Here is a 26,733-nt window from a genome sequence, read left to right as displayed (position 1 = left end):
TCACAAAAATATTATGTGTGCTTGTTTCGCTGCTCTACAGGAATATTTTAAATCAGTTCGAAGCATGTTGAATATGTTAGTGCTGTGGTGTCTAGCGTATGCCATTCAAAATTATAACAAAAACGAAAAATATTATATAACTTTTCAAAAATGGCGTGCTTTATGTTAAATATTAATGTTACCTCGATCAGAAAAAAAACTACTTTGTCTAAAATAGCAACATTTGTTATCTATAACTATTTGGATTTTTATGGAATATAGGAATAGAGATTATTGCTTTTTTTAATTTTGTCATTAAGTATATATGAACAAGAATGATATATTCAAATATAAATTCTTATGTATGCTTAATAGTTACAATTACATATATTAACTATAATTAATATTTCAAATTACATTAATGTATTATAATATATAATATATATATTATAGTATTTATTGTAACTCTGTTTATTATTATTGTATTGTAAATATGGTTTTGTAAATGTATTATATAATATACATACATGACGCAATAACTCGTGATAGTTAGCAGCTTCATAATCCATTTGAAACACTGAAATAAAATATCTAAATATTTTCATGTCAACTCTTCGAAAGAGTGATAAAAGCCAATACTACCGTAGTTTAGCTTGTCTTTGTTGCCAAACTACGTATTTTGAGCAAGCCGTATCGATCATCTGGTTCATATGTTTCGTCAACGATGTAGCAAGAGGGGTAAGGTCTCTGAGCATTTTCTCCTGAAACAAATAAAAATAAATATTTAGGTAATTTTTTGCTAAACAAATAAAAACAGATTGCGTTCAGCTGCTTATCATCTCGAGCGCGTCGTAAACACCGAGAGAGGGGAGCTGTGTAACGTATACCAACGACTGGCTGTCTACCTACCACAACACGCTCATCGACGGGAAGATTAGTTTCTTCAGTACCAATTGTGGCTGTAAGTTGGACTGATCACAAAATAGGATGACAACGGTGTAAGTCCTGTACCGGGATTCGAACCGGCGCATCTCAATTGAGAAGCAAGCCTGTATACCACAGGACTGCAGACTATATAAAATCATTAAAGTTAAGCAACAACCCCGGATACAAACAACCTCGTTTTACACAGTCATTACACATTGACTTTGTCGTACACGCGCAATTACGTGTGTGACGTCTGAGGGCTGCTAATTACAATACCTAATTTTTATTTTAATAATTTAACCGTCATTTCTTAATTAGTAAAGAAATTTATTTATTCAAACAATTATAAACAAAATAAACACATCTTATAAAAAAAACACCTCCTCCAAAGCGTCACATCGAGGCAAGGTGCCCAACAGGCTGGCAGCATTACCCCTCTGAATCGCCAGGCTAATTCTCTGACAGAAATAACTACCAGCCCTAGCATCTCCCGAAGCCCCAATAAGACGCATTGAGAGATCCTTAACAAATATTTTTGCTTCTTATATTTTTTTTATTTTTTCTTAATTAGTTAAGTAATTCTACTTACGAAAGAAGCTTACATAATCATTAATTAATATTTATTTCTTTACTACACAAATCGCTAACTAGGCTTTACACGACTTAAAATAATTGCATTCACATTATTTTAACATTCAGCATTTAGCCTAGGTACGATTTTATTGCAAATTATTATCATGTTTTGATGAACAGTCACCATGAAAAATAAATATTTATAGGCGCAAAACAGGCGCCCCGGCGCGGGCAATTACCGTGAGATCAAATATTCGAATGAACGCCGGTATTTAATTTCAAAATTCGAACAAGGAAAGTAAACTGATAAAAAATAACAACGGTCTGCGCGCAGCCGCTCGAGGGGGAGTGAGGTAAACCTAGCTCAGACGCTGGTGGGGTACGGAGAGTTGCCGTTCTATATTCCTTATTACAACAGTACATACCTCAAATGGCCTCAATTTCACATTCCTAAATCGTAGCAGGGCCTCGTAAAATTTCTCGGCTCTGACTACAGTGTCCTCGGTATCCGCGGCTGACCCCGGCTGCGGGAAACATCTCCAGAGCTCCCGCAGCAACTCACCACCGGACAAATATATGCGATGCAGCTCTGCCTTCACATCTGCTGGAATTAGTTCTGGAAAACACAATATCTTATTATGTGTGAGAGAGAGAGAGAGAGAAAATGTTTATTCAACAAACGTCTGACGAACAAACGTGTGACGTCTGAGGGCTGCCAAATACAACACCTAATTTAACCGTCATTAGTTAATTAGGTAAGTAATTCTACGTTTGTATTGTCATTAGTTAATTATGTATTAATTTCTTTACTACACAAATCGTATTTTGAATGATACTTCGATATTCCATTTTTTTTAATAATATATTCTAACGTGTTTGATCACGATTAGTAACTTATAGTCCAAAAATGAAAAATTGTTGAAATTAATGAACAACAGCGATGAAAATTCATTTGAATGATTTTTCCTTTCGATTAATTATTCTTTACAATAAAATTGTCGCCTATCACTAATAATTTGTGGTTGTGCCCACCCTTTATATTAGGGATTAAGGGCGTGAGTTTATCAAATCACTTTATCGCACAATAACAGAAACATTAAAAACTATACAAATGGGCGGTCTTTTTGCTCTTATATAAAAATATTGTTGTTGTAAACACATGTAAATATTGTTTATTAATTGGACGCTACATAGTGTTGTCTAGGATGTGTTGTAGAAAAAAGGTGTGGCTGCTTGTAACTCACGTGCCATTGAAGCTGCATGGTGTTGCCGCATGAGGGCGCCACCGGGACTGAGCTCACCAAGCGCACCCACCGCCGCCGCCGCACTCAGCCTTACTGGTCTTTGACACTGCTGACCGTTCGACCACGCCTACGTAAACATCATAATTTTATATTACTATTAACACCAAATTTTATGAGAATGTATGTTTGTTACTCTTTCACACAAAAACTACCGAACATTGCCTTCGACCCAGTAGTTTTACCAGTTGAACTACTGGGAATTTCCTTCCCAATAGACTTTCTGAATAGTAAGACTTCGATTAGTTTTACTTTGTTAAAATGTAAAAAACCTTGTAATTTTTTTTTTCGACTTCACTTATTGTAGATTTACCGCAGATGGCATTACCTACATGGCCGGACAATTGGGGTGCGCTGAAGGCTCTCACCCGGTACAACGTTTAAGACAACAGGCCTGAGGGTGCCCAATTGGGCGCGAACCTCGGCTCAGGGTGTCGTCTGAGAGGAAAAATATTTGAAAGAATTAATCGATCCTAGTGGGTCGATAGCGATAACCGCTAATTGAGGGATATCGTCGACCACGCCAGCGGGGTCGGTATCAGGGTCCTAAAGGAATTAATAGACAGTAACTTTATTAAATCTAAGACATTTTTTCAAATGACAAACAAATATACACGTTCGGTGAGGACGTTCAGAAGTTCCGTCCTGATTTATTGCCTGTGCAGTGATTACTCAGGTGGACAAGGGTATGTGCTCTCCGACCCTCGAGCTACTGTTAGTGCATCCCACGCTCTTTCCGTATTAATATTATCCTCAATATCCGTAATTTCTTTCCTTTACTCAACATTGCGCGAGTATTGAAAACCGAGCTTGACCGTATAAAAGTTGAGAATTAGCAAAGACGATGATGTGAAAAGTAAGTGGGAAAAAGATGTGACTCCAGAAGATCTGTGGAGAATGTTTAAGGAAGGTATGAATGAGGTTGCTGTGGAAATATGTGGGATTAGTAAAAGAAAGAAGGATGGAACACTGGACAATTGTAGGGAACATGAGGGGGATAATTATGTGACAAGTGTCGTCGTCAAGCAAATGTTTTATCTTGGGTCATAGAGTCAAGTTCACTATGTAGGGTCTACATACGAGTAGGGCTATTGAGAATTTTGTTTTACTGGTAAGTCTACTGGGTACAAAGTTCTCAGTGGTCTTACCTGTATGCCTATTGGGAAGGAAATTCCCAATAGTTCAACTGGTAAGACTACTGGGAAAAGGGGACAGATTTTAACCTTATATATCAGAATAACACATACACTGTAATTTACAAAGGCGTACGCAGATGAGTCGCAGACGACCGCTAGTCGTCATTATAATAAACAAAAGAAATTGACTAGCTAATCAACCCATAGCTAAACCTGTCTGGTCTAAGAAGAAACTTCATTAAATGATGTAAGTGAGCTGTAGGAAAGGACTTTTCGGTGAAACAAGTGACGAAAGTTTGAATGGAATTCACGCGGACAAAGTCAAACGCGGCAAGCTAGTTATTATACTATATATAGCTGCAAACCCACTGACTGACTGACTGACTGACTGACTCACTCACTCACTCACTGACATAATTGTTCTCCCAGAAGGAGCGTCGGGGGGTAAAAATGATGTATGGGGGATGTGATCGAGACCACCCGGTGAGTATGGGAAAACTTCCAGATCATGGAAAACTGCTCCGCATCAGGGAGACACCCTACGGCCTGGCGCAACTATCGCACCTAGAACGATTCTTTTTCCACAAAACCTACTTAATTCCTGGTCAAATTCAATCACTGTTGAAAAAAAATCAAAATGGCGGAAAAACAAGATGGCCGCCATACAAAATTTTATTTTTCCACAAAATGTCTCGTGGCTAAAAACTGTGTATGGTGATGTAATCGGAACGTATTGGTAAGTATGGAAATACTTCTCGATCTTGAAAACCTGCTCCGCATCAGAGAGACACCCTACGGCCTGGCAAAACTATCGCACGTGGAACTTTTTTGTTTTCACGAAATCTATTTAAATCTTGGTCAAATTCAATCACCGTTGAAAAAAAATCAAAATGGCGGAAAAACAAGATGGCTGCCATACAAAATTTTCGTTTTTCCCGAAAATGCCTCGAAGGTAAAAATTATGTATAGGGATGTGATCGGATCGTCATGTTGAGTATTTTAATACTGCTCGATCTTGAAAAACTGCTCCGCATCAGGGAGACACCCTACGGCCTGGCAAAACTATAAAACCTGGAGCAATATTTTTTTCACAAAACCTATTTAAATCTTGGTCAAATTTTATCGCCGGTAAAAAAAAAACAAAATGGCGGAAAACTAAGATGGCCGCCATACAAAATTTTCGTTTTTCTCGAAAATGCCTCGGGGGTGAATATGATGTATGAGGGATGTGATCAAAATGTCATGTTGAGTATGGAAATACTTCCCGACCTTCAAAAACTGCTCTGCATCAGGGAGACACCCTACGGCCTGGCAAATCTATCGCACCTGGAACTTTTTTGTTTTCACGAAACCTATTTAAATCTTGGTCAAATTTTATCGCCGGTGAAAAAAAAACAAAATGGCCGAAAAACAAGATGGCCGCCATATAAATTTTTGTTTTTCATGAAAATGTCTCGGGTGTAAAAATGATGTACAGGGGTGTGATCGGAACGTCATCTTGGAAAACTGCTCCGCATCAGGGAGACACGCTACGGCCTGGCAAAACTATAGCACCTAGAACTTTTTTGATTTCACGAAAACAAGATGGCCGCCATACAAAGCTTCGAACTAATACAGGACACGCGAGCAGCTTGCTGCGAGCGAACCACGCGAAATCTAGTTTATTATATAAAAATACATTATAACCATGCGACTTAAACATGGCTGGTGGGCGTGGGTTTATACATATACTGTACGCCTCTCCTTATCCCTTTGGGGGTACAGGCGTGATGCTGTGAAAGTAACTTTGTCTGTTACCTTTCAAGACTAAACCGATATTCGCTGGGCTGATCTGAATGAAAATTAGGACATAGATCGAAACCCCGAGCCAGACATAGGGTACTTTCTAAGGATGTATCTACTACTTAGAGCACGTTCCGGCGGACTTAGAGGCTCACTGCAATATAACATATTATACGAAAACGAAGTAGTAAACTAGCATTTTATATTATCGCCTCAATCACGCACACTTCAATCCAAAATCGCACTTGCTTACTACACTCGCAGTTGCTTACCAAAATATATATAATTAGTAGACGTTAGGCTCAGAAACGCACAGCGTTGTATTTACATATAGTTTACACGGCTACTATAGAAGGAATCGCCGCTATGAACATACATTTGAAGCATTGCCTAAGGCCATATCAGGCAAATATGGACTCCACATTACACTATTGGGCTATAAATATTATATTGGGCAAGCATTCAACAACCGTATTATTACCTACTTGCCGTTGGATAGTATGGCTTATTGTGACAGGTGAGGCCGATAAATGTACTAACAATGTTACTTTAACTTATGACGATAGGTATAAATGTAAAAGGTACCCAGCTGGAGGTGCCATGCATATGGGCTCAATATGTAATGTAAAATAGAAGTACTATATCGATTCTGAGTTACAGACACAGCCGAGACACTGCACCTTAACGTGTAATTACGAGTGAGACAGACCTTAACGGCTTACGGCCATAACGTAGCTCGGAACCGATCCGAATTATAGCAGGCAGCAGTGGCCGTTCTACACGTAGCTTTATTCTATGATATAGATTAGCTTACCTGACAAATAGAAGCCAATGCCGATAACGGAGGTGAGCTGTTCGTAATTGCGTTCATTTGGTTGATTTGCGAAGATGGTCCTAGTAAATATCTTTCTATCTGTAAACCAGTAACACATATTAAACATAACAGTTCACAGAGAGCTGAAATCTACACTGAAGCATTAGCAAAGTTGATGTTGCCCATTGTCTTGCAGTCTTTTCAGATTAGTTTTACAATGGATTTATGTATATGTTATGGGCAACCTGAGATATTCGGTCATAATTATAGTCTGCATGAATAATGCCCGCTCCAAGTACTGCCCGGGGAATAATTGCCCATAGCATATACATTTTTAAGCTTTATTTAAATGTTTTTACGAGACCTTAGATAACTTTAGTTCCTGTGCCTCTTCTGATTTATTTGAATTTTCTAAGTCTTCGTAATGAATCTTTTCCAATATTCTTTTCTTTTTCTCGGGTTGTTCGCCATCGCATGTCTCCTCCGCAGTTTTATGCCGCTTCTCCGCTACACCATTGGTTTCCTTTATTCTGCCATTCTCGACGATTTTGTTATTATTATGATTTGAATTTTTATTGCTATTGCTGTTGTTATTATTATTATTACAATTTGTTTTATGACTAGCTTTGAGCACCTAAAAAGTAAAAATATATTACTGAATAAAGTAGAATAAAATGTAAATTATACTAATATTATTTTAGTTTCAATAACAAGAATGACAAAACAAATGTAGGTTGAGGAAAGCAACACAAATCGGTAATTAATCAGAGAATTAGACTGAGTGAATGTGATGAAGACATATAAAGAGCAGTGAAATTGGATAATTCAGTGAATGGACAGACATGCATTTGTGACTAGCCAATATATTTCGCAAGATGCGAGGATGGCTGTTTAAAATTCCCCTGGTCGCTACGTAAGCTAGAGAACAGTAGTGAGTCTTAGGTATGCCAGAAGAAGTATGAAAGTAGGATTAATATCGTAGAAATGAGATCGTTGCGTAGCGTCTGCGGTGTTGACTGGTAGAATAAGAAACAGTGTGATGAGAGAGAGATGTGGCATATTAGACCAAGACTGTTTGTTAGGGCTGGCAGAGGAAGACCTAGAAGGAGGTTGGTTAACCAAATTGGAGATGTCCTTAAAATAGTTCATACTAAATCTACGATGGTCTGCTCTAAACTGGCGCGCGTGTATGAAGCGATTGATGAATGTAGAGGAAGCAAGAGAAGTATGTCAAGATGGCAAGCAAATGGAATTCCATAGTATCTGCATACCCCTCGGGAAATAGACATGAGATTTTGTACGTATATATATGTGGAGGAGCTCGGTGGCGCAGCGGTTAACGCGCTCGATCTGCGATTGTTGAAGTAAAGCAACTTTCGCAAAGGCCGGTCATTGGATGGGTGACCACAAAAAAAAATGTTTTCATCTCGAGCTCCTCCGTGCTTCGGAAGGCACGTTAAGCCGTTGGTCCCGGCTGCATTAGCAGTCGTTAATAACCATCAATCCGCACTGGGCCCGCGTGATGGTTTAAGGCCCGATCTCCCTACCCATCCATAGGGAAGGCCCGTGCCCCAGCAGTGGGGACGTTAATAGGCTGATGATGATGATGATGATGATATGTCAGAGGAGGCATAGTTCAACTGAATGCTAAACTCATATTATCCCTTAAAATTTGAAATCATAAGTACCATTATTGAATGTTGATTGAATCGCTTAATCATGTTACGATGTATTGACGTGTTGTCCCCTCGTTCTTTTTCTTGGGGCGGTTCTTCTTCGGCTGGAAGGAGGGGCACTGGTTCCGAGAATTGAGGCAAATCCACCTGACAACGCAAAAATGTACATCTTTGCATCATATGGTTAAATGATAAGGGTATTTACTATAAAAAACTGCAAACCTCTTTAATTATACTCAGTAGATTAAATAATGGATGTTTTTTACATCGCAATTTGTTTGTAATTGACTCATAGTTTACGTACAGTCATGTCTAGTGTCGTATGTTTCATGGCAGATGAAATCGCATGGTCGTCCATTTTAGCACATTCGCCGAATAAATCTTTACTAGAAGATGATGCTATTCGGTCCCTGTAAAAAAAATAAAAAATAACTACACATAGATATACATTGGTGCTGATACCTGCAGACACCATCTAATTTTATTTAAAGTTATAACTGCTTTTTCTTATACGCCGAAAAGGAAAGGGACGGGTAATCAACATGCGTAAAATATGTGCAATACACATCCTTTTTAGGTTGAAGTCTTTAACAATCCTCACTCTTTTAAATTTACATTGGCAAATATCCCGGCAAAATTAAGTTGACAGCACACGTAAAACGGGTTGCATATCAACGAGATACCTCGCGGCATAATATGCCTAATTGATTTGCCCGAGTTAATTATTAAACAAAAAATTAACCAGTAAAAAGGACTTCCGTAAAGCTGATAAATTTTAAATAACAATTTACCTATGAAAATAATGGGACTGAAAAAACTTAGTCCAGAATTCAGCTTCGGTCATTTTGTTAGGAACATAGTCAATATGTTTCTTCCTAACAGCAGGATATGTTTTAAATATTGCATCTATAACATCTTGAGTGAGATTGTACTTGAGACCATTACATCCATCCGTCTGTGGCTGTATGTCAGCTAAAAAAGCTCCAGACACACCTGAAAGAATATTATAATTGATAAGGGATTATGTTTGTTTGTTCACTAAATGAGTATGCAAATTAATGAGGTGTATATAGATAGATACCTGCTTCCTGGTTAGTATTAGTATTTTCTGTATAATTTTTCAGAGTAGGAGTATTCCAGTACTCCTCACTGTTTATCACTTTTGATATCACGAGATCCTCATATAAATGCTTCAGGGTTGGATGGAGTGACAGTATTCTGAAATACGACAAAAAATAACACATGAGCATAAAGTTAATAACAAGAGGAAATCAGCAATGTACACTTATTAAGTACTCTTGTCAGATGTGTTCATGTGACAAGGAACTTACGCAATCAAAGCACAAGATCTATTTAATATTTAAATCTCTCTCCTGATTGTCAAATTTTGCACAAATTCTTAAATTAGCAACCATTTGAAAACAGGTCTTAATAAATGTCCAATTCATTCTAATGTAAGTAATATTAATCACCTAGATTTCATTTCCAGCTCTCCATCAATTTGTCTCTTGAACTTGGGAAGTAACATTTGCAACAATGACTTGACCTGGTCCCTCTCTTTTGCTTGTGCCTTTGGACCCGCTGGATTAACGAAATGGAACGTGGAACACGTCCCATCATGTAATACTACTTGCAGTTGTACCTTACTCTTACCAGCAGGTGAAATTTTTTGAGCTGAAAAAATATTTCTTATTGTACAAAAAATTACCAAAAATGTCGAAAACTTTTAAAACTTCTCTGTTAGACTGGGTGTAGACGAAAACATATATAATGTATTCAACTGCTTACCCTCCAGAGCATAATTAATATTGCAAAACTTAAGTGTAACCTCATCTCCAACTCAATAGGGTTTAGGTATATTTTAACTATTTTAGGTTCATCATGTCAAGCTTAGGACTTCAGTAGAAAGGTGACAATGAGGGACTTTCCAGGCCACAATCCCCAAAACATATATAGATGATGGTGCTGTATAACATTGCCTTCGTTTAACCTTCTATTTTCATAGGTAACAGACTTATGCATCCTTTTTTATTGCATTTATCTTTGGGTATAAATGATAACCTTTGTTATTACACCAAGGCACAACATAACCTCCACCTATTATTATTCAAATCAGAATAAAGAGAAGCAAGCAATGTAGGTAGCAACATACTTCTAGACATATCTGATCCAAATAACAATTATAATATTCATTTATGCTTCTGCCATCCCAATAAAGTTTTGATTAACTATGTACCCGAGCATTGAGAAAATAAGTAATTATCACATTAAAGTTACTATCTATCTATATACAGCACTATCTATATTTTTTTTCTTCATCTTCTAATCCCTTTATCTCCAGTTGGGATGTAGGGCTGCAACAAGAGATTTCCACTACTTGTGATCTTTTGTAACCACTGTAATGTAACTTGCTCTTATGACATGCTAATTTTTTAATTCCCAGTCAACCAAGTGTCACCTGGTCTCTTTGGACCACCCCTTTTACGTTTCCCAGGTCAGAGCTCGTGGGGACAGGTGCTCAACAGGTCTTCTCAGGATATGACCAATCCACCACCACTCCCGTGTGCGATATCAGCCTCCACAGTATTTAATATTCATATATTTATTATACTTTTTTTGGGGAAAGATAAAAATCGAAAGTCCATCATTGTATCCCGATAATTTGTAGCTAAAGAGTGATTGTGACTATAGGTTGGACATTCATTCAGTGGTTCATATTATGCAGTTGTTATTACCGTTCACCGCCCATGTAAGTGCAGGCTTTTAAATAGTAATAATAATAATGTTTTTTAAATAGTAATAATAAGTGTACATACTATGTTTATGTATGTACACTTTTTTATAGCCAACGACAGATTCACACTTGGAAATTTGTAGTTGTATTAAATATACAAATGTTTTACAAGTTATAGTGCGCAAATGTTGTTCAGCTATCATTAATATCTAAATATACCGAAAGGAAATACTATTAATAATAAAATAGTAAATTGAAATAGTTCTTGAAGCATTTGAGACATACAAAACATAGTAACTTTACCCATTATCAAAGCAGTACTAGACAATTTGCCAGTATACATCAAGGGAATATTAATTGCAGAATTATAGCAAGTTGTAGGGTTATACTTTATTTGCAAGTTATGCAGTTTTTAAATAAGTTGGAAGTCTGAATTGTCTTTTGTATGAAAAATTTATAGGTTACCTTTGATATCAGCGTACTTGTGAGACACAGCTACTGTATCACGATTTTCCAACATCCAAGCCAACCTCTGGTTCATCACATATAATGTACCATCTCCCTTTTTATATCTCACGTAGCTTACGCTGAGCAACACGTCCTCCGAAGACGTTGTCATTTTCGTGACTATCACAAAGTTAACATATCAGAATACACGAAAAAGTTCTACAAAACTAGTAAATTATTGAATCTTGGAACTTGTGGCAGTCGTGTGCTGATTCAAATCTGAGAAAATCTGTCATATATCACCTCAGTGGTCGAGTATAGTAGTTATGCAGTACCATACAGTTACCTAATAGTATTTCAAGATAAAATAACTTCAATTCACTATAAAATGTGACAAATTATTATGAACTTCTACATGTACAAAAAACACATATTCAGTCGACCATTTTTTTTTTTTTTTTAACTTTTTTATCCCTTTGGGGAAAGGCAAAGGCAAAGCCGTGCAGCCGTCGTCTAATGTATTTTTTTGTCATGTCCAAATCTTAATAAGGCCGAAGCCACGTCTTGTGTGAGTATTTCTCAATGTTCTTTATTTCAAGTCCTTTATAAAAGTGTCTTATCTAAAATATTCAAGGCCGAAGCCACGTCTTCTTCATGTTAATATCCGTGTACAATCCATGTTCTATTATGTTCAATCCATGTTTTCAATTCAAATCCTTTGTAATAAAAATGACATATCCAAATTTCTTATATCCAAGAAAAGTATACAAATCCCCTTTATAACTCCACTTCAGAAGATATTATAAAAGCATACAAGTCCCTGTATGTTGCAATATTTGCCAAAACGTCTTGAATGTCGCGCGGGATGCTTTCTGATGTTCCATAAATATGCAATAATCTGTCAACCAGAATCAATCGCTGAATACTAAAAGCTGGGCATTCAAAAAATATGTGATTAAGGGTCTGATCTTGATCTGTATTACATGCTGAGCATTTCGGTGATGAAATGATGTTCATTCTACATAAATGTGATTTAAATCGGCAGTGTCCAAATCTTAGACGTGACATGATACTATAAAATCTTTTCTCATGAAGATATGTTGATCTTGTGAACCACGGGCGACTAATTATTTTATTAATTTTGGCATACCACTGTCCTTTAGTTTTGAGAGTTTCCTCCCAATTCTGCATCCAGTCCAGCATCAATTTATGTTTTAAGTATGGAAGTAAATCAGTGTGAGGTATAGCAACATTCCTGGTTGTTGCATTGACATTTGAGTCGTTTGAAAAATTTGAAATTGCTCTAGCCAAAGTATCGGCATTTTCATTTCCAGCTACACCAATGTGAGAAGGAATCCACATTAAAGTTATATTGATGTCGCTCTGAGTGCTCAATTTATAATATAATTGTTTAATATCATGCAAAACGTAGTTGGAATTTGAGTTAAATTTGCAATTTTGAAGAGCACGCAGACTACTCATACTGTCTGTTAAGATAAGCCAAAGTTTGGATTCACGAATATTATGTTCAATAAATTGAAGTGCAGCAAAAATAGCTAGGCATTCTGCAGTAAATATGCTCATCTGTTCTGGAAGCTTAACACCTTGGCTATATTTTCGACTAGGTATGTATATGGCCATAGAAGTACTATTATCAGTTTTAGACCCATCTGTGTATATCTGCTTGTGTGAAGGAAATTTACTTATCTGCTCGTACACCTCTTCTTTGCATTTTAAGTGAGTATCAATAAGGATGTTAATATTGTAAAAATTGCTCTCATACTGTCCAGTATAACAGATCCAACTATTATTAGTTTGATATATTGTATGCTGTTGCCTGTATTCAATCATGTTAGAGAAGTCATGAAACACATACGGTACTTTAGAGAGATTAGATGGACAATGCAATCTATGATAAAAATCAATTTTTTTAAATAAAGGATGAGAAGGCATTGAAGATAATTTTATCATGAACTTGAACTTTAAAAACTTAAACCTGAGTGATAGAGGTGGAATGTTGCATTCTATTTGCAAGGAATTAATTGGAGTAGTTCTCATTGCTCCTGTAATACATCGCAAATTATGATTTTGTAAAACATCTAACTTATGTACCAATTTAGGATCAGAAGCAAAACTCAAAAAACCATATTCAAAGTGACTTCTCACTATTGATTTATACAGCATTAACAAGATTTTTGGATCAATACTTGATAAAGACTTCAAGATGTTATAGCCTTGAAATGCTCTACCCAACACAGATTCAACATACCTATTCCAGGAAAGATTTTTAGTAAAGATTATTCCTAAAAATTTAACTTCATTTTCAATTGGCAGACTAACATTATTGTATATAACGTCAACATCAGAATCACACTCACCAAAAACCACAACTTTTGATTTTTCGGGGCTTATATCAAGATTTAAGTAACCAAAATATTTTTTTAGTTTATCAAGAGCAGAGTTAATAACAGATGATACATGCTGGATATCAGACCCAGCAAAATATATAACTAAATCATCAGCAAATTGCAAGTTGCTCACTTGTATTCCTAATATGCTATTCAGTTTATGTATGTACAATATATACAACAGAGGTGATAGGATACCTCCCTGACACACACCTTTATAAGAAAAACGTGGACCTATTAATTTATTATTAGACTTCACATATACTTCACGACCATGCAAAAAATTAAAAACCCAACTTACAATTTTTTCAGGTATACCAAGAGAAAAGAGTTCACAAGAAAGAATATGATGATTAACATTATTGAAAGCACCAATGATATCAAAGAAAACACCAATCAGAATATCACCTTTTTTAAGTGAGTCAAAAATATCAAGCTGAAGATGAGCTATACTCTCTCTACAAGATTTGCCCCTGCGAAAGCCAAACTGATTTGAAGGTAAAATGTTATTTTTTTCAATATGAAATTCAAGCCTCTGCTTTATTAATTGTTCGAAAATTTTTCCTAAACAGGAAGTTAAAGCAATTGGTCTATAAGAATTAGCCTTAGTTTTATCTTTATTTGGTTTTAATACAGGAATCAAACAATCTTTTTTCCAATCCAAAGGTATAACTGAACTAGACCAAAGTAAATTATATATTTGTAGAATTATTCCCTTAGATTTATCTGTTGTGTTTTTTAACATCTTATATGGAATACCATCAAGGCCATAAGCTGTATCGCGTCGTGAAAGAACTGCAGTTTTAAACTCTTGTAAACTAAAGGGTTTCACTAGATATTGACTGTTACATTCATTGTAAATAGGGTCATATTTTAAAGGGGCCTCAACAGTATCAGGAGTATATTTTCTCAAAAAGTCATGTAACCAATCAGTGTAGACATTTTTATATGGAGCAGAACAACCTTTAAATTTTTTAACAAATCTCCATATTCTAGATATGGGAGTACAACGATTGAATGTCTCACACAAAGAAAGCCAGCTTGAATTTTTTTCTTTTTTTAAAACAAGTTTTTTAATTGCTTGCATCTTTTTAAAATTAAGGAAACTTTCCTCTGACAGACTATTTTTAAATTCTATATATGCGGCCTTAGAATCCTCCACAGCTTTGGTACAATTACTGTTCCACCAAGGCAGTGGAACATATTTCCTACGAGATCTGGATTGAGGAGTTTTGTATGTAAAAACTGATTGTGTAGACTTCCTACTAGCTGTGACAGAATGATGCAATGCAAGATCCAACAATAGTAACAAATCTGAGTAACATTTTAAAGGATCTGAATCATCATAGTAAAAATTCTGCAACAAAATCTCTAAATTATGACTGTACTTTACCCAATCTACTAGACGAAAATCAAAATGAGTGGGAGATGTAAGATAATGTATATCAGAATAACTGTTATCACTAAATTCAATCTTTGTTATTACAGGTAAATGATAACTGCCAAGCGGATCATTGTGAACTGACCACTCACAATTAAGTGCCAGTGATGAAGAAACCATTACAAGATCAAGAGCATTCCTCTGCCAACTGCTTGAGCCAACTGTAGTCAATTCGCCATCATTTAATAAAACTAAATCATTGTCACTAATGCTTTCAAGAATGCCACGACCACATGCATTAATGGCACTACAACCCCATGCTGTGTGCAGTGCGTTAAAATCACCAGCAATCAGCATGGGACCAGGTATATTACTGATTAAATTATCGAACTTTACTTTAGAAAATAAAGGATTACTGCCAGGACTATATATAGAAACAAAAGAAATTTCCTTATTGCCATATTTCAATCGTACAGCTATATTTTGTAAAGAATCGTCAAAAGAAGTGTTTATTTTGTCAAACTGTAAACTATTATGAATTAAAATGGCTACGCCATTGTGACGACTACCAGAATCTAATCTTACAATGTTATATCCTTTAATATTAAAATTAATATGAGGTTTTAACCAAGTTTCACAAATCAGAGCTAAATCGATTTCTTTCTCTTTCAAAAAATGAACTAGTAAATTTTTATGAGCAGTCAAACTCTGAGCATTCCAACTAATTATGTTTAAATAATCCATAATAAAAAGAAAAGAAAGAATAAACTATTGAGATTTCTTGTTTCTCTTTATAGTATCCAAGAGCGTGTCCTTAATACTTTGTGAGCAAATTGATGCCTCACTATTTTTGTGCATAGCAACCAGCTTCACCACTGATTCCACAACCATGTTTAGTATTTGATCTGAGTTAAGTAAAGATGCTAGGAGGTCAGTTGGATGTTGCTTCAACGGAGGGAAGGACTTCTGGTTAATTATAGAGGCATACGATCTGGTCTCCACTTTCTGTTTGTTTAATTCTATTTGTTCTTTTTTGACTGGACATTGAGATGATATAGCTATATGATTTCCTTTGCAGTGACAACAAGAAGCATCCTTGGGTAGCTTGGTGCAAACTTTAAAATTGTGAGACTCACCGCAGATGGAGCAGCGTTCAGCATTTTTACAAAACTTTGCGATATGTCCATACCGCAAACACTTCAAGCATTGTTTAACTGGTGGAATATACGGACGAAGCTCGAACCGCCAGCTGTTGAGGTCAACACTTTCGGGTAAATTTGGGCATGAAAAAGTTATGGATACAGTCTTTGTTGGCTCTAAATTGAACTCTCCAAAATCGTTTTTGACACGCCTCATAAATCTTCGAATAGTGACAATGTTTTTGGTTGATGTCAATGCAGAATATATTTGTTCATTAGAGAGGTCTGTAGGCACGTGAGTTATTACACCAGTGACCTCACTTGAGGACGCTGGTATCGACGCTTTCAGACTATGCGAATCCAAAAATTTTTTATTTGTTAGAGCAGCGTTCGCCAGGCCGGGCCGCTCAAATATGACTCCAATTTTAAATTTATTTATTCTTTGCAGCTGTTTCACTCCTTTATTGTATCTTTTCAGGGAATTTGCAAGGGACATCATATCTCGAGCACCCAGAGGTTGCTCAGGCTTCGTACTTTCCATGAAGACAACATATTCAAAGTTGCCGCCATCTTCTGGATAATATCGAACATAATCAGGAATCTTGAAGACTTCATACTTATCCTTTGGAGGTTCTACTTCAAATGACTTCATTGAATTATAGTCTGCCGAACTATCAGACCCGGCCTCCTCAGAATCAATTTTCTTTTTACGTTTTTTTGCGCCTTTCCCCATCTTCACTCAAACTTTTATATGTACACTATAGAATTAAGTTAATTGTAATCCTATTTTTATAAATATATACAGTATTATACAAATTTTCCGAAATATTATTTAAATGCAAATTTAAAACACGTCCGTATTTTCCCGCGCCTTTTCCGAAAAACTCAGTCGACCATTTTTTGCGGTTTCTGACATTTTTTTTTACGTTTATTCTACATTGCAAAGGCAAAAGAATTTGTACATACATCCTAAAACATGTCATTTGCGTCTGGTCCGGCTGTCCAACCAATACTAACCAACTTTGCCTAAACCCATAAAACCTGACTCGACTTACACCTTACACCTATGATGATATATGTATACGTACATATTTTTATTTAAGGTCAAATACGACATAGGCTTGGAAGTAACTAGAAACCTCGCTAATATATTACTCTCTTGACATTATAGGATTTCAAATTATTTTTCCATAATACAACGCGTCATATTATTATCCACACAACATTTTACTGTCGCCAATTCGCTATCGTGTAGGTAGAACAAAGGCCAACAAATAATAATAAGGCCGCCTATTGTACTTTTTCTATTTCTCTTTTGTTTTGTATTTTTCTGTTAGTGCAATAAAATACCTATTTGTTATGTTATGTACCTATGATTTAGATTGTTAAAAGAATTGAAATAAATTTTCTAAGATATCGTGTATCATGAAATTTGTATGATCCAGTGATCAGAATAGGCAGTGCAATTAGGCGGGATTGCGTGACGAAATCTTAACATGGACATGCCAACCGCGCGGGATTACTATTTCGATACGAGCTGGTCACAATAAAGATTATTAGGGTTTAAAAATGTTACATTAAATTAAATTATTATGAAATTTAACGCGACTTAACTTAATTGACCGCCATATTTTTCCTTATTTCAAACTCAACAATAATTCTTAGAAAATGTATAGTACGTATAAAAAGGAATTTCACGAGTAGCGATAAGATGCCAATTTGAAATGAATGCTGTGCTCTACTTTTTTTTTTGTTGGCGGCATTCGCCTTTCAAGTGACGGCGGCATGGGCTAAACAATAAAAGAAACTTCTGTACTTATTATTGTTTTTGCTTAACTAAGGCAACAACTGATAAGAGTACTAACATAAAGTGTAAATGGGAGAAAGAGGCAATAAATCCAATATTTCTGTCTCTTTTTTGCAAAAGGGATGATGAGGTGTCATGGCGGTGTTTGTTCACTCCTGTTCTTCGGTTCATTGAGCGCACACGTTGTGAGTTCGAGTTACTTATTTGGTTATCTTGACGACTATAGTTTTAGTCTATCAATGTTACTTCGTTAATATTGGTTTTATACTTGAATCATATTTAAGTTCTCTTGATTTGTCTCTATTGTTTCAAAATAGTACTTAAGAATATTAAAAATATAAAAGGCAACAAGGTTTGATCTCGAGCCCTTATTTAATTTACTGTGCAAGAGTATGGAAGAATGTTGATGTCTTATTAAAGAGCATGGTGTTGTGTTTGTGAGTGCGTGTGTCATGATTTCGTTTATTTTTAATTTATTTGATTGGACACTCTAGTTTACCCATAACAAAAAATAGTAGTTTTTATTAGTTTTGAACTGGCAACAATTTTGAGAGTGGTGGAAAAGGTAGAGAAGGGTGAAGACCGGTCAGTTGGGCAGTCAGTTAGTTCCGAACACTTGAGCTGGAAGGTTGTGAAAACTAAGTCTGTAACGTTGTGTTTCAGGTTTAATAAAAGTGAATTTAACAGTCTCAGAATCTTTCATTTTACGTGTGATACCAACTACCGCGGAGGAGACGCGACGTTACATACCTACGTGACGTGACGTGTTCTAGGGTACCTAGGTACTTCATTCGATGGAATAACAATTAAGGTAAGGTAAGAGTAGTGTTTTTAATAGTGTTTTTAAGAGGTACATTTTAGAGACGTGGCCGCTTACTATGGGTCTCGTGAGGAGGCTTGGTGTCGCTCAGCGGGCAATGGAGAGAGCTATGCTCGGTATTTCCCTGCTCGATCGAATCAGAAATGAGGAGATCCGCAGGAGAACTAAAGTCATCGACATAGCTCGGAGAATTGCCAAGCTGAAGTGGCAGTGGGCAGGACACATAGCGAGGAGAACCGATGGCCGCTGGGGCGGAAAGGTTCTAGAATGGCGACCACGTGTCGGTCGACGCTCAGTGGGTAGGCCCGCTACAAGGTGGACCGACGATCTGGTGAAGGTCGCGGGAAGCCGTTGGATGCGGGCTGCGCAGGACCGATCGTCGTGGAGATCCTTGGGGGAGGCCTATGCCCAGCAGTGGGCATCGTACGGCTGATGATGATGAGGTATATTTTAATAACTGGTAGGTAGGTACAATGCGTGAAAAATCGTGGCAGTAGGTCGTCTACTTCAACAAACTCAACAATTTTTAAATGTTGAACCACAAAGCATCTAAATAAAAGAGAACGAAAACTCCTACCTAGGTATCAACATCGTATCACGCACGCGCAACGTAGCCTCGCGTAAGTAGATAGGTCTAGCGACTGTTTCGCGTTGTTCAATTTACATTGCGGCGCAGTAAAATCTCAAAATCTTAAATACACATTTGCGACAAGAAAAACACCCGCCATCGTTTTCAGTACAATCAAATAGACGTTCCATTTTTTTTTCGTTACGATGTCACTAACACCCTGTATATATTTTAGAAAGTCTCCCAGTAGAGTAAAACTGTTAAAAGACATGTATCCCAATTTACCGTTACCACCTCAACCAATAATAGCGCGGTGGGGCACTTGGCTTGCAGCGGCCTCTTATGATGTGGAATATTTCGACGAAATTAAACATATTTTGACATGTTTGAGAAGTTCAGAAGCAGTCTCAATAAAAAATGCGAAAAATATTATTAATAAAGACAATATTCGAAATAATTTAAATTTCATGACGAAAATTTTAAAATAATACAAATAGCGTTGACAAATTTACAAAAACGCGATACATCCATAGTCGAAGCATTTCAAAAGTAGAAGTTGAACGGACGTTTTCGACATATAAATGGATATTAAATGTTAAAAGAAATAGAATAAAGTTGGCAAATATGGGAAAGATTATGGTAATTTATTTCAATTCCACAGAAAACGAAAATGCAATTTCAAATGTTGAAGAAATTGATAGTGAGAACGGTGACGATTGATTTTGTGATTTTTCACAATTAAAAAAGGTTATTTCCTTCAATCGTTCGTTCGTTCGTTTTCTGTCGAATTGAAATAAATTACGATAATTACTGTTTTTATTTAATGCAAAGGTTGAAAAAGGTTGATTAAATATTAATCAACAATGTTAAATTTTATTATGATTATCATGTGCTCATAATTGGTGCCCGATAAATGGCAATAGGCTCGCCCCCTATTTGCGACTCAAACATAGCTGGCGAGGAGTGGGTACTTTATACTTCTGCCTACCCCTTCGGGGTTACAGGCATGATGCTATTATGTTGTTAATTAATAAATGATTATTTAAACTTGTTGTCTACATTGTATAAACACTTTTATTCGTAACTGAATGCTTACACGTTTTACAATAATAAAAAAATATTTAAAGGACCAATGTTTTTTAGTTCTTCCCTACTTTTCACTTTAGAAATGATAAACATTTAAAATAGATTACTTTTTAAATAATTATTTTCTTTTATAATACCAGTGTAGATAGAAAATATCCGAAATCCCGCAATCCCGCAATCCCGCCGGGCGTATCCACACTAATATAATAAATAATTATGTTTGAGGTCTACTTATTCCGATCATTGATTGATATCAGAAGAAAGCCGATAACGATATTCTTTCGGATAATATGCAATAACTCTTATAAAACTTTTTAATTATGGCAATTTTTTTTCGCGCTAAGTAATAGTTCTAAAAAATGAATGTTTGGTACGCAGTTTAGGCACACCACAATGCTTTTTTATACTCGTCTTTTCTGAATATTCAAGTCATGATTAGATTTTATTTATTTCTATTTAATGTACGAATGCACCAATTTCGTCATATAAAATAGAAATCAATACAAAAAGTTCATAAATTGAACGCGACCATTACCCGACCGCCGCCATTTCGATAATCAAAGACGTAATAAGCTGGCAACACCAAGCATTGACATCCCAGAATGCAATCATGGCGCACGGGTTACTGTGTTTTTAGTGTGCTGAGCAGTTTTTACGTAAATACTTGGCCAAATTGCATTGTAATAGATTTACATGTTTTGATAAATTATCTGTGAGTTTTCAAGATTGTAATAACGCATACATGTGTGTATTAAACTTGAAGATTACGCCTGTTCGCACCGACGTCTCTGTACTACCAGACACTTGCAGGTATAAAATCATGAGATTTGCTGTTTTTACATCTAATGGTACTCCTCAAATTCTAGTTATTCTGCGTTTTATAGTTTAATAATGTTGCAGTGTAAGATTATAGCACATATTGCTCCAAGTTATTCACTCAATTTTCGTCTGTTCCAGATAACTTTGTTGGTGTCATAATGTCAGAGCAGTACGCCCGTGAGATACTGCGAAGGAATGTTGCGCAAATATGCCAAACCATAGGATGGAATGGAATTAACTCTACACCATTGGACATTCTGGTGCATATACTGGAGAAGTACATCCGGACACTTGGGACACAAGCTAACAGATATGCCGAACAATTTAACAGGACTGAGCCAAATCTACATGACTTAGGATTAGTGTTTCGTGATTTACATGTTCAGTTACCTGAACTAGTGGAATATACGCGCAGTGTTCCGCCTGTGCCATCGCCAGTCCATATTGAAAATTTCCCAAAACCAAAAGAATCAAATCTTAACTTCTTGAAACCTGGCAGCCATGAGGTTGTTACAAGGCCCATGCATGTGCATGAACATCTGCCTCCAATGTATCCTGAAAAAGAAAGGGATACACCTGCAGTTGCAGGTACAGTTGAAATTCATCAGAATGGCATTGATAATGTTGATGCTAATAATGCAACATCTACATCAGCATCGACGTCAACAAGTCCAGAAATATCTGTAACTGACAGCCCCGAGAAACCGAAAGATTTGTTCAAACGACCAACTGATCCTGTTTCACTACCAAACAGCAAAAGGCAGAGGTTACGATTAGATGAAGAAGAAAGGACGAGAGAAATCAGCAGTGTCATGATGACTATGTCTGGTTTTCTGTCACCTGCTCGAGAAGGCAAATTGCCAGAAGCTCGACCTCCTACTATGATAACAGAAAAACATTCTGAAAAACATAAAACCAATTCACATCATTCTAATCCTGCTAAAGCACCAGTTTTAGAGAAAAGTGATAAGAAATCTAAAAAGAATAAGTTATTGAATGGCAAGATTATGAAAAGTAAAAGGAAAGATAAGAGCCACAAAGGCGAAAGTAGTAAATCTAAAGATAGTAGCAAATCTAGCAAACATCCTCCTGGATATCTGGCAAAATCTAAGGATCAGACAGCTAACCCATTGTTACCAAAGGTGTCCCCAACACCTTCAAAGACAGCAATGCCCCCTCCACCAGCTCCTACAGTAACAGAACCTGCTAGACCAGTCATTAAACAGGAACCTCTTGATCCACCACTGCAAGTTGCAAAAAACTTGGTTCCTGGTGAAGAAGCTATTCCTGTACCAAGGAAAATACCAATCTCAAAATCTCCATTGGTTTCTAATCCTTCGCCAGTGACTAAATATTCACCAAGTTCTCTGATACCAGAAACAGAAATTAAAAAAGAAATAACTGATGAAGAAGAAAAATTGGCTTCTCAGCCTGACAGATCAAAGATAAATATATTCAAACGGATATCGAACAAATCAAAAGAAGAGAAAAGTTCTCCAGAGGTTGTCTCAGAAAAGGTACAGTCTGATTCTATGATCTCAAAGGAACAGAACTCGACACCAGATATGTCGAGTGAAACTAAAACAAATGAAAATGTTAGAATAAAACCAGAAGAGACAGTTGTTAATAATAATGATACTAGTGCTGTAGATTTGTCCAAGGAAATGGATTTGAGAGCTCATGAGGTTATCAGCATTGATGACGACTCCATGGATACCTATTCCCACCTACAAGCTAAACCAGGGATTGTAGACCATCCAAGTATATCAGTTAATAAATCATTGCAATTACCATATTCCAAAGATGTAGCTAGTGTCAGTCCAAAAATTAAAAAAGAAAAGAAACATAAAGATAAAAAAGATAAAGCTGCAAAATTGGAGGCAAAATTGCTCAAAAAACAACAACAGCAACTTGCTTATGAAATGGCACAAGCTGAAAAACCAAGTCCAAAACCATCAAAATCAAGTAGGCCAAAGAATGAATCTAAGGTGCCCCAAATGCCACCTGGATTCCCATTTTTCCCTGCAATGCCTTCAGGCAGGAACTTAATGCCTGGCCCTGGATTAATACCAAATCCTGGTCTTATACCTGGCAGTGAATTCCTTGCAGGTTTAGCTAATAATCCAGCATTAAGAGGTCTACCATCTTCTAGTTTACTTTCAAATCCATTTTCATTGGCTGCAGGTGGTCCTGGATTAATTCCTGGGTCCAGTTTTTTGCCTGGGAACCTAGGAGCTGGTATTCCCAATCCTCTTATGCAAATGAGTAATTATACCCATTCATCACGATCTTCATCAGTGAAAATACCGCCCATGTTGCGTCGACCCAGTCTAGAAGTAATTCCCGTCGATAATGATGAAGAAAGAGAGGTCTCTTTCCACCACAAGTCTCCTTTACAGTCGCGAGATAAAGATAGACATGACAAGCACAAATCTCCAACCATTCCAAATATTCTACAAAAACATAAGTCCAAATCTCATAAGGACCATAAGTCCAGTATATTCAAAATGCCTCCTGTGCAGCCTGATATTACAATTGAATTAAATCCTCCTAAATTGGAACCTGTTAGACAGGAACAACCAAGAGAGCCACCTGTACCAATACGATCCCCCACTCCCGAACCTGTCGAACCTCAGCTGAAACCTATACTGCCCTCAGAACCTATTGATATGCCTGCACCGGCACAAGTACCACAAGAGAAAGTACATGAACATTCAGAAAAGAAAAAAGATAAGTCACACAAAAAAGATAAAAAAGATAAAGATGGTATCAAAGTTAAAAAGAAGAAAGTAAAGAAGGACAAAAACAAGGATAAGTCTGAAAAGAAACGTGTTAAGGAAGAGAAACTCGAGATGAAAGAGAAAAAAGAAAAAAAGAAAAAAATTAAGTCTGGTGATGGTTTGGTCCCCAAACTGACATTAAAGCTGGGCTCATCAAACTCGAATTCACCTATGCCTCCAATGCCTCCTAGCTCGCCTGATGTATTTAAGTTGAATATAAAACCTGTAGTTAAGAAGGAGGAAGAAGAAAGCTCACCTATGAAAGATGAACCATTGTCTCGTGAACACAGTCGCTCACCTGAACTTGCGCAAATATCCGCTCTCGTGACTAGGCCACCAAAGCCAAAACATTCGAAACAAAATCATATTACAGAAACTGAGGCTCAGTCATCCTCACCTCCCTCAGGAAGTTCTCCGCCGCGAAAAAATCGCCCTCCTTCTAGCCATTCCAAGTACAAGAGGATACTAATTAAGCCCTTATCAAAAAAAGGACACTTTGAAGATGATATGGCTTCAATGTCTGATGAACCAGCTGCTTCACAGCCTATTCCAACTACAGATAAGCCGATTGGGCCCCTTCCGACTCCTTATTATGTGGATGAACAAGGAAATAAAATTTGGGTATGCCCGGCTTGTGGCAGACCCGATAATGGCTCGCCAATGATCGGTTGCGACGGTTGCGATGGATGGTACCACTGGGTATGCGTCGGTATAACGGAAGAGCCAGGCGCGACGGAGGACTGGTTCTGCAAGTCGTGTCTCGCTAAGCGCACTGCTATGGTGCTGGCGGGAGTAACAACTTCTGGAAAGAAGCGGGGCAGGAAACCTAAAGGGGAAAAAGTCAGAGACTGTAATTAATGGACCTTTCGTTGTTACTGAGATTAGTTGTAATTTTATGATAAGATATGATACGAGTAAATGGGATGAGACTTGTTAAAGGATTAATTGTTGAATGATATCATGAAGAAAATGTTTTCATCATTTATAATGTTATATCATAGGCTAGAAGTTAAGTATAGATGATAATTATGAATATTGACATAAAATGTTGAACATAACGTAGTTACTAACTGTAATAATTACCATACTTTTTAGTATTTTGTTACAACTTGTCTTACTTTCTCTTTCACTCGGTTAGATCAAGAATTTGCGACACTCGCATATAAACATAGAGAATAATATAAGTTTTTTTTATATTGTACAAAAATTGAACTTTAGAAATCGATGATGTATAAAAGTGTAGTGAATATTTAAATAAACTGAAAGATAGCTGTATTTTCGGCTAATATATGAGCAGCGTATAAGCTGACAATGATTTGAATATTTTCATATTATAATTTTATTATAACCCTGTTTTTTTGTTGAAGTTGTTTCTTCATTATGTACAGGGTTGGCACAGTCATGGGACATATTTTTTCATAGAAGTGGTCTGTGACCCGTCTTAAAAATACCCAATGGAAAATCATGTAACGTGAGAGTGCCTACCCTACCTACATTCGTTTACATGGAGTCGGGCGGCATATGTAAAGTTTTGATTTCAGCCAGTGGCCAATTAAATATAATATTGGTACTCGTAAATAATTGTAGTAAGTTATTTAATCTCCTTCCTCATTTAATAAAATGTTACATTCAACAGCTGTTCCTCTTATCCTTGTTCCTCCTACATACCTATGTAACATGCTTGAAGTAAGACCAGTAGATAGAGCTTCCTAGTTCTTATATAAATAATAAATCTAAAATTATATAAGAAATAAATCGTCATTAGACAATAGGTAATTAGTAATTACCTATATATTATGATTTATCATATCCATGTTAGGACTGCAACCGAAATTCCTTTAAAAAAGGATGAATTAGGTAGATACCTTTCTATCTAGACACCTATTCGGGTGAGGGGCTGGCAACCTGTCACCGTACGGTAAATCCTACGTATCTTCGAATGAACAGAAGTGAGTTGGGGTCGTCTTATTGATGACTTCTGGTTCTGCCCCGCCTAATAGGGACACGGGCGTGACAATAAAACAATTAATCATGATATTAAATTTGTACAATTCGATTATTAAACCTACTATATAGGTACGTTCACTTAATAGATCTAGGTATCTATCTATCTGTGCTAATGATTACCCACTGAATATTATGCCAGGCTCCAGTCAGTACTTACTAGATACTAGTATCTACTACATACTTTGTGAATAAAATAAAAACTAATAAAGTATTATTTACCGCTAGTAGATATCGCAGCCTATCATTTTTTTTTATCTAAGTAAATACTATATATTATGTTTTTTATAGGCAAATGTGTTACTTTTGGTAGGCATTTCGCTGTTATTTATTTTATTAAGAGAATTAAAGGTGTGGTATTTAAATAAAAACATCATTATACAATCAATCAATTTATTAATAATGAAAAACAGGTAAGTAATTAAAGTAGGTATGATAATATTTACGATTTCCACAGCAAATCTAATCTAACCTAACCTACAAGTCTAATTAACAAGCCATGTCTTACAATTTATTTAATTATGTAGTTATGTTAAATGCTGGATTGTAGAC

General features: G+C 36.4%; 3 protein-coding genes across 5 annotated transcripts; 1 reads left to right on the top strand and 2 right to left on the bottom strand.

Annotated features, from left to right (window-relative positions):
• Positions 1-454: 454 nt before the first annotated feature.
• LOC126380565 (general transcription factor IIH subunit 1) lies at positions 455-17,285 on the bottom strand. Of its 3 annotated transcripts, none has more exons than XM_050030065.1 (12): positions 17,264-17,285; positions 11,388-11,549; positions 9,661-9,862; positions 9,270-9,406; positions 8,980-9,181; positions 8,493-8,598; positions 8,201-8,335; positions 6,877-7,146; positions 6,513-6,611; positions 2,724-2,850; positions 1,905-2,095; positions 455-740 (listed from the first exon to the last, which is right to left on the bottom strand). In XM_050030065.1, the coding sequence occupies exons 2-12, from the start codon at positions 11,539-11,541 to the stop codon at positions 618-620; spliced, it is 1,746 nt and encodes a 581-aa protein (XP_049886022.1). In that variant the 5' UTR covers positions 11,542-11,549; positions 17,264-17,285; the 3' UTR covers positions 455-617. The 3 variants fall into 3 exon arrangements, with proteins under 3 accessions (XP_049886022.1, XP_049886020.1, XP_049886021.1); XM_050030063.1 differs by lacking the exon at positions 17,264-17,285 and adding an exon at positions 11,673-11,814; XM_050030064.1 differs by lacking the exon at positions 17,264-17,285 and adding an exon at positions 11,716-11,814.
• LOC126379738 (uncharacterized) lies at positions 15,927-17,030 on the bottom strand. The gene has a single exon (XM_050028553.1). The coding sequence runs from the start codon at positions 17,028-17,030 to the stop codon at positions 15,927-15,929; it is 1,104 nt and encodes a 367-aa protein (XP_049884510.1).
• Positions 17,286-21,188: 3,903 nt separating the features above from the next.
• On the top strand, positions 21,189-25,758 carry LOC126380552 (transcription initiation factor TFIID subunit 3-like). Its single transcript, XM_050030036.1, has 2 exons — positions 21,189-21,388; positions 21,536-25,758. Exon 2 carries the CDS (start codon positions 21,556-21,558, stop codon positions 25,033-25,035), a length of 3,480 nt encoding a protein of 1,159 aa, XP_049885993.1. The 5' UTR covers positions 21,189-21,388; positions 21,536-21,555; the 3' UTR covers positions 25,036-25,758.
• The last annotated feature ends 975 nt before the right edge of the window (positions 25,759-26,733 follow it).

The sequence above is a fragment of the Pectinophora gossypiella genome, chromosome Z (assembly GCF_024362695.1).
Source record: "Pectinophora gossypiella chromosome Z, ilPecGoss1.1, whole genome shotgun sequence".
Classification (NCBI taxonomy): Eukaryota; Metazoa; Arthropoda; class Insecta; order Lepidoptera; family Gelechiidae; genus Pectinophora; species Pectinophora gossypiella.
Note: the sequence above shows the minus strand (reverse complement) of the source record. Positions and strands in the feature narration are given on the sequence as shown.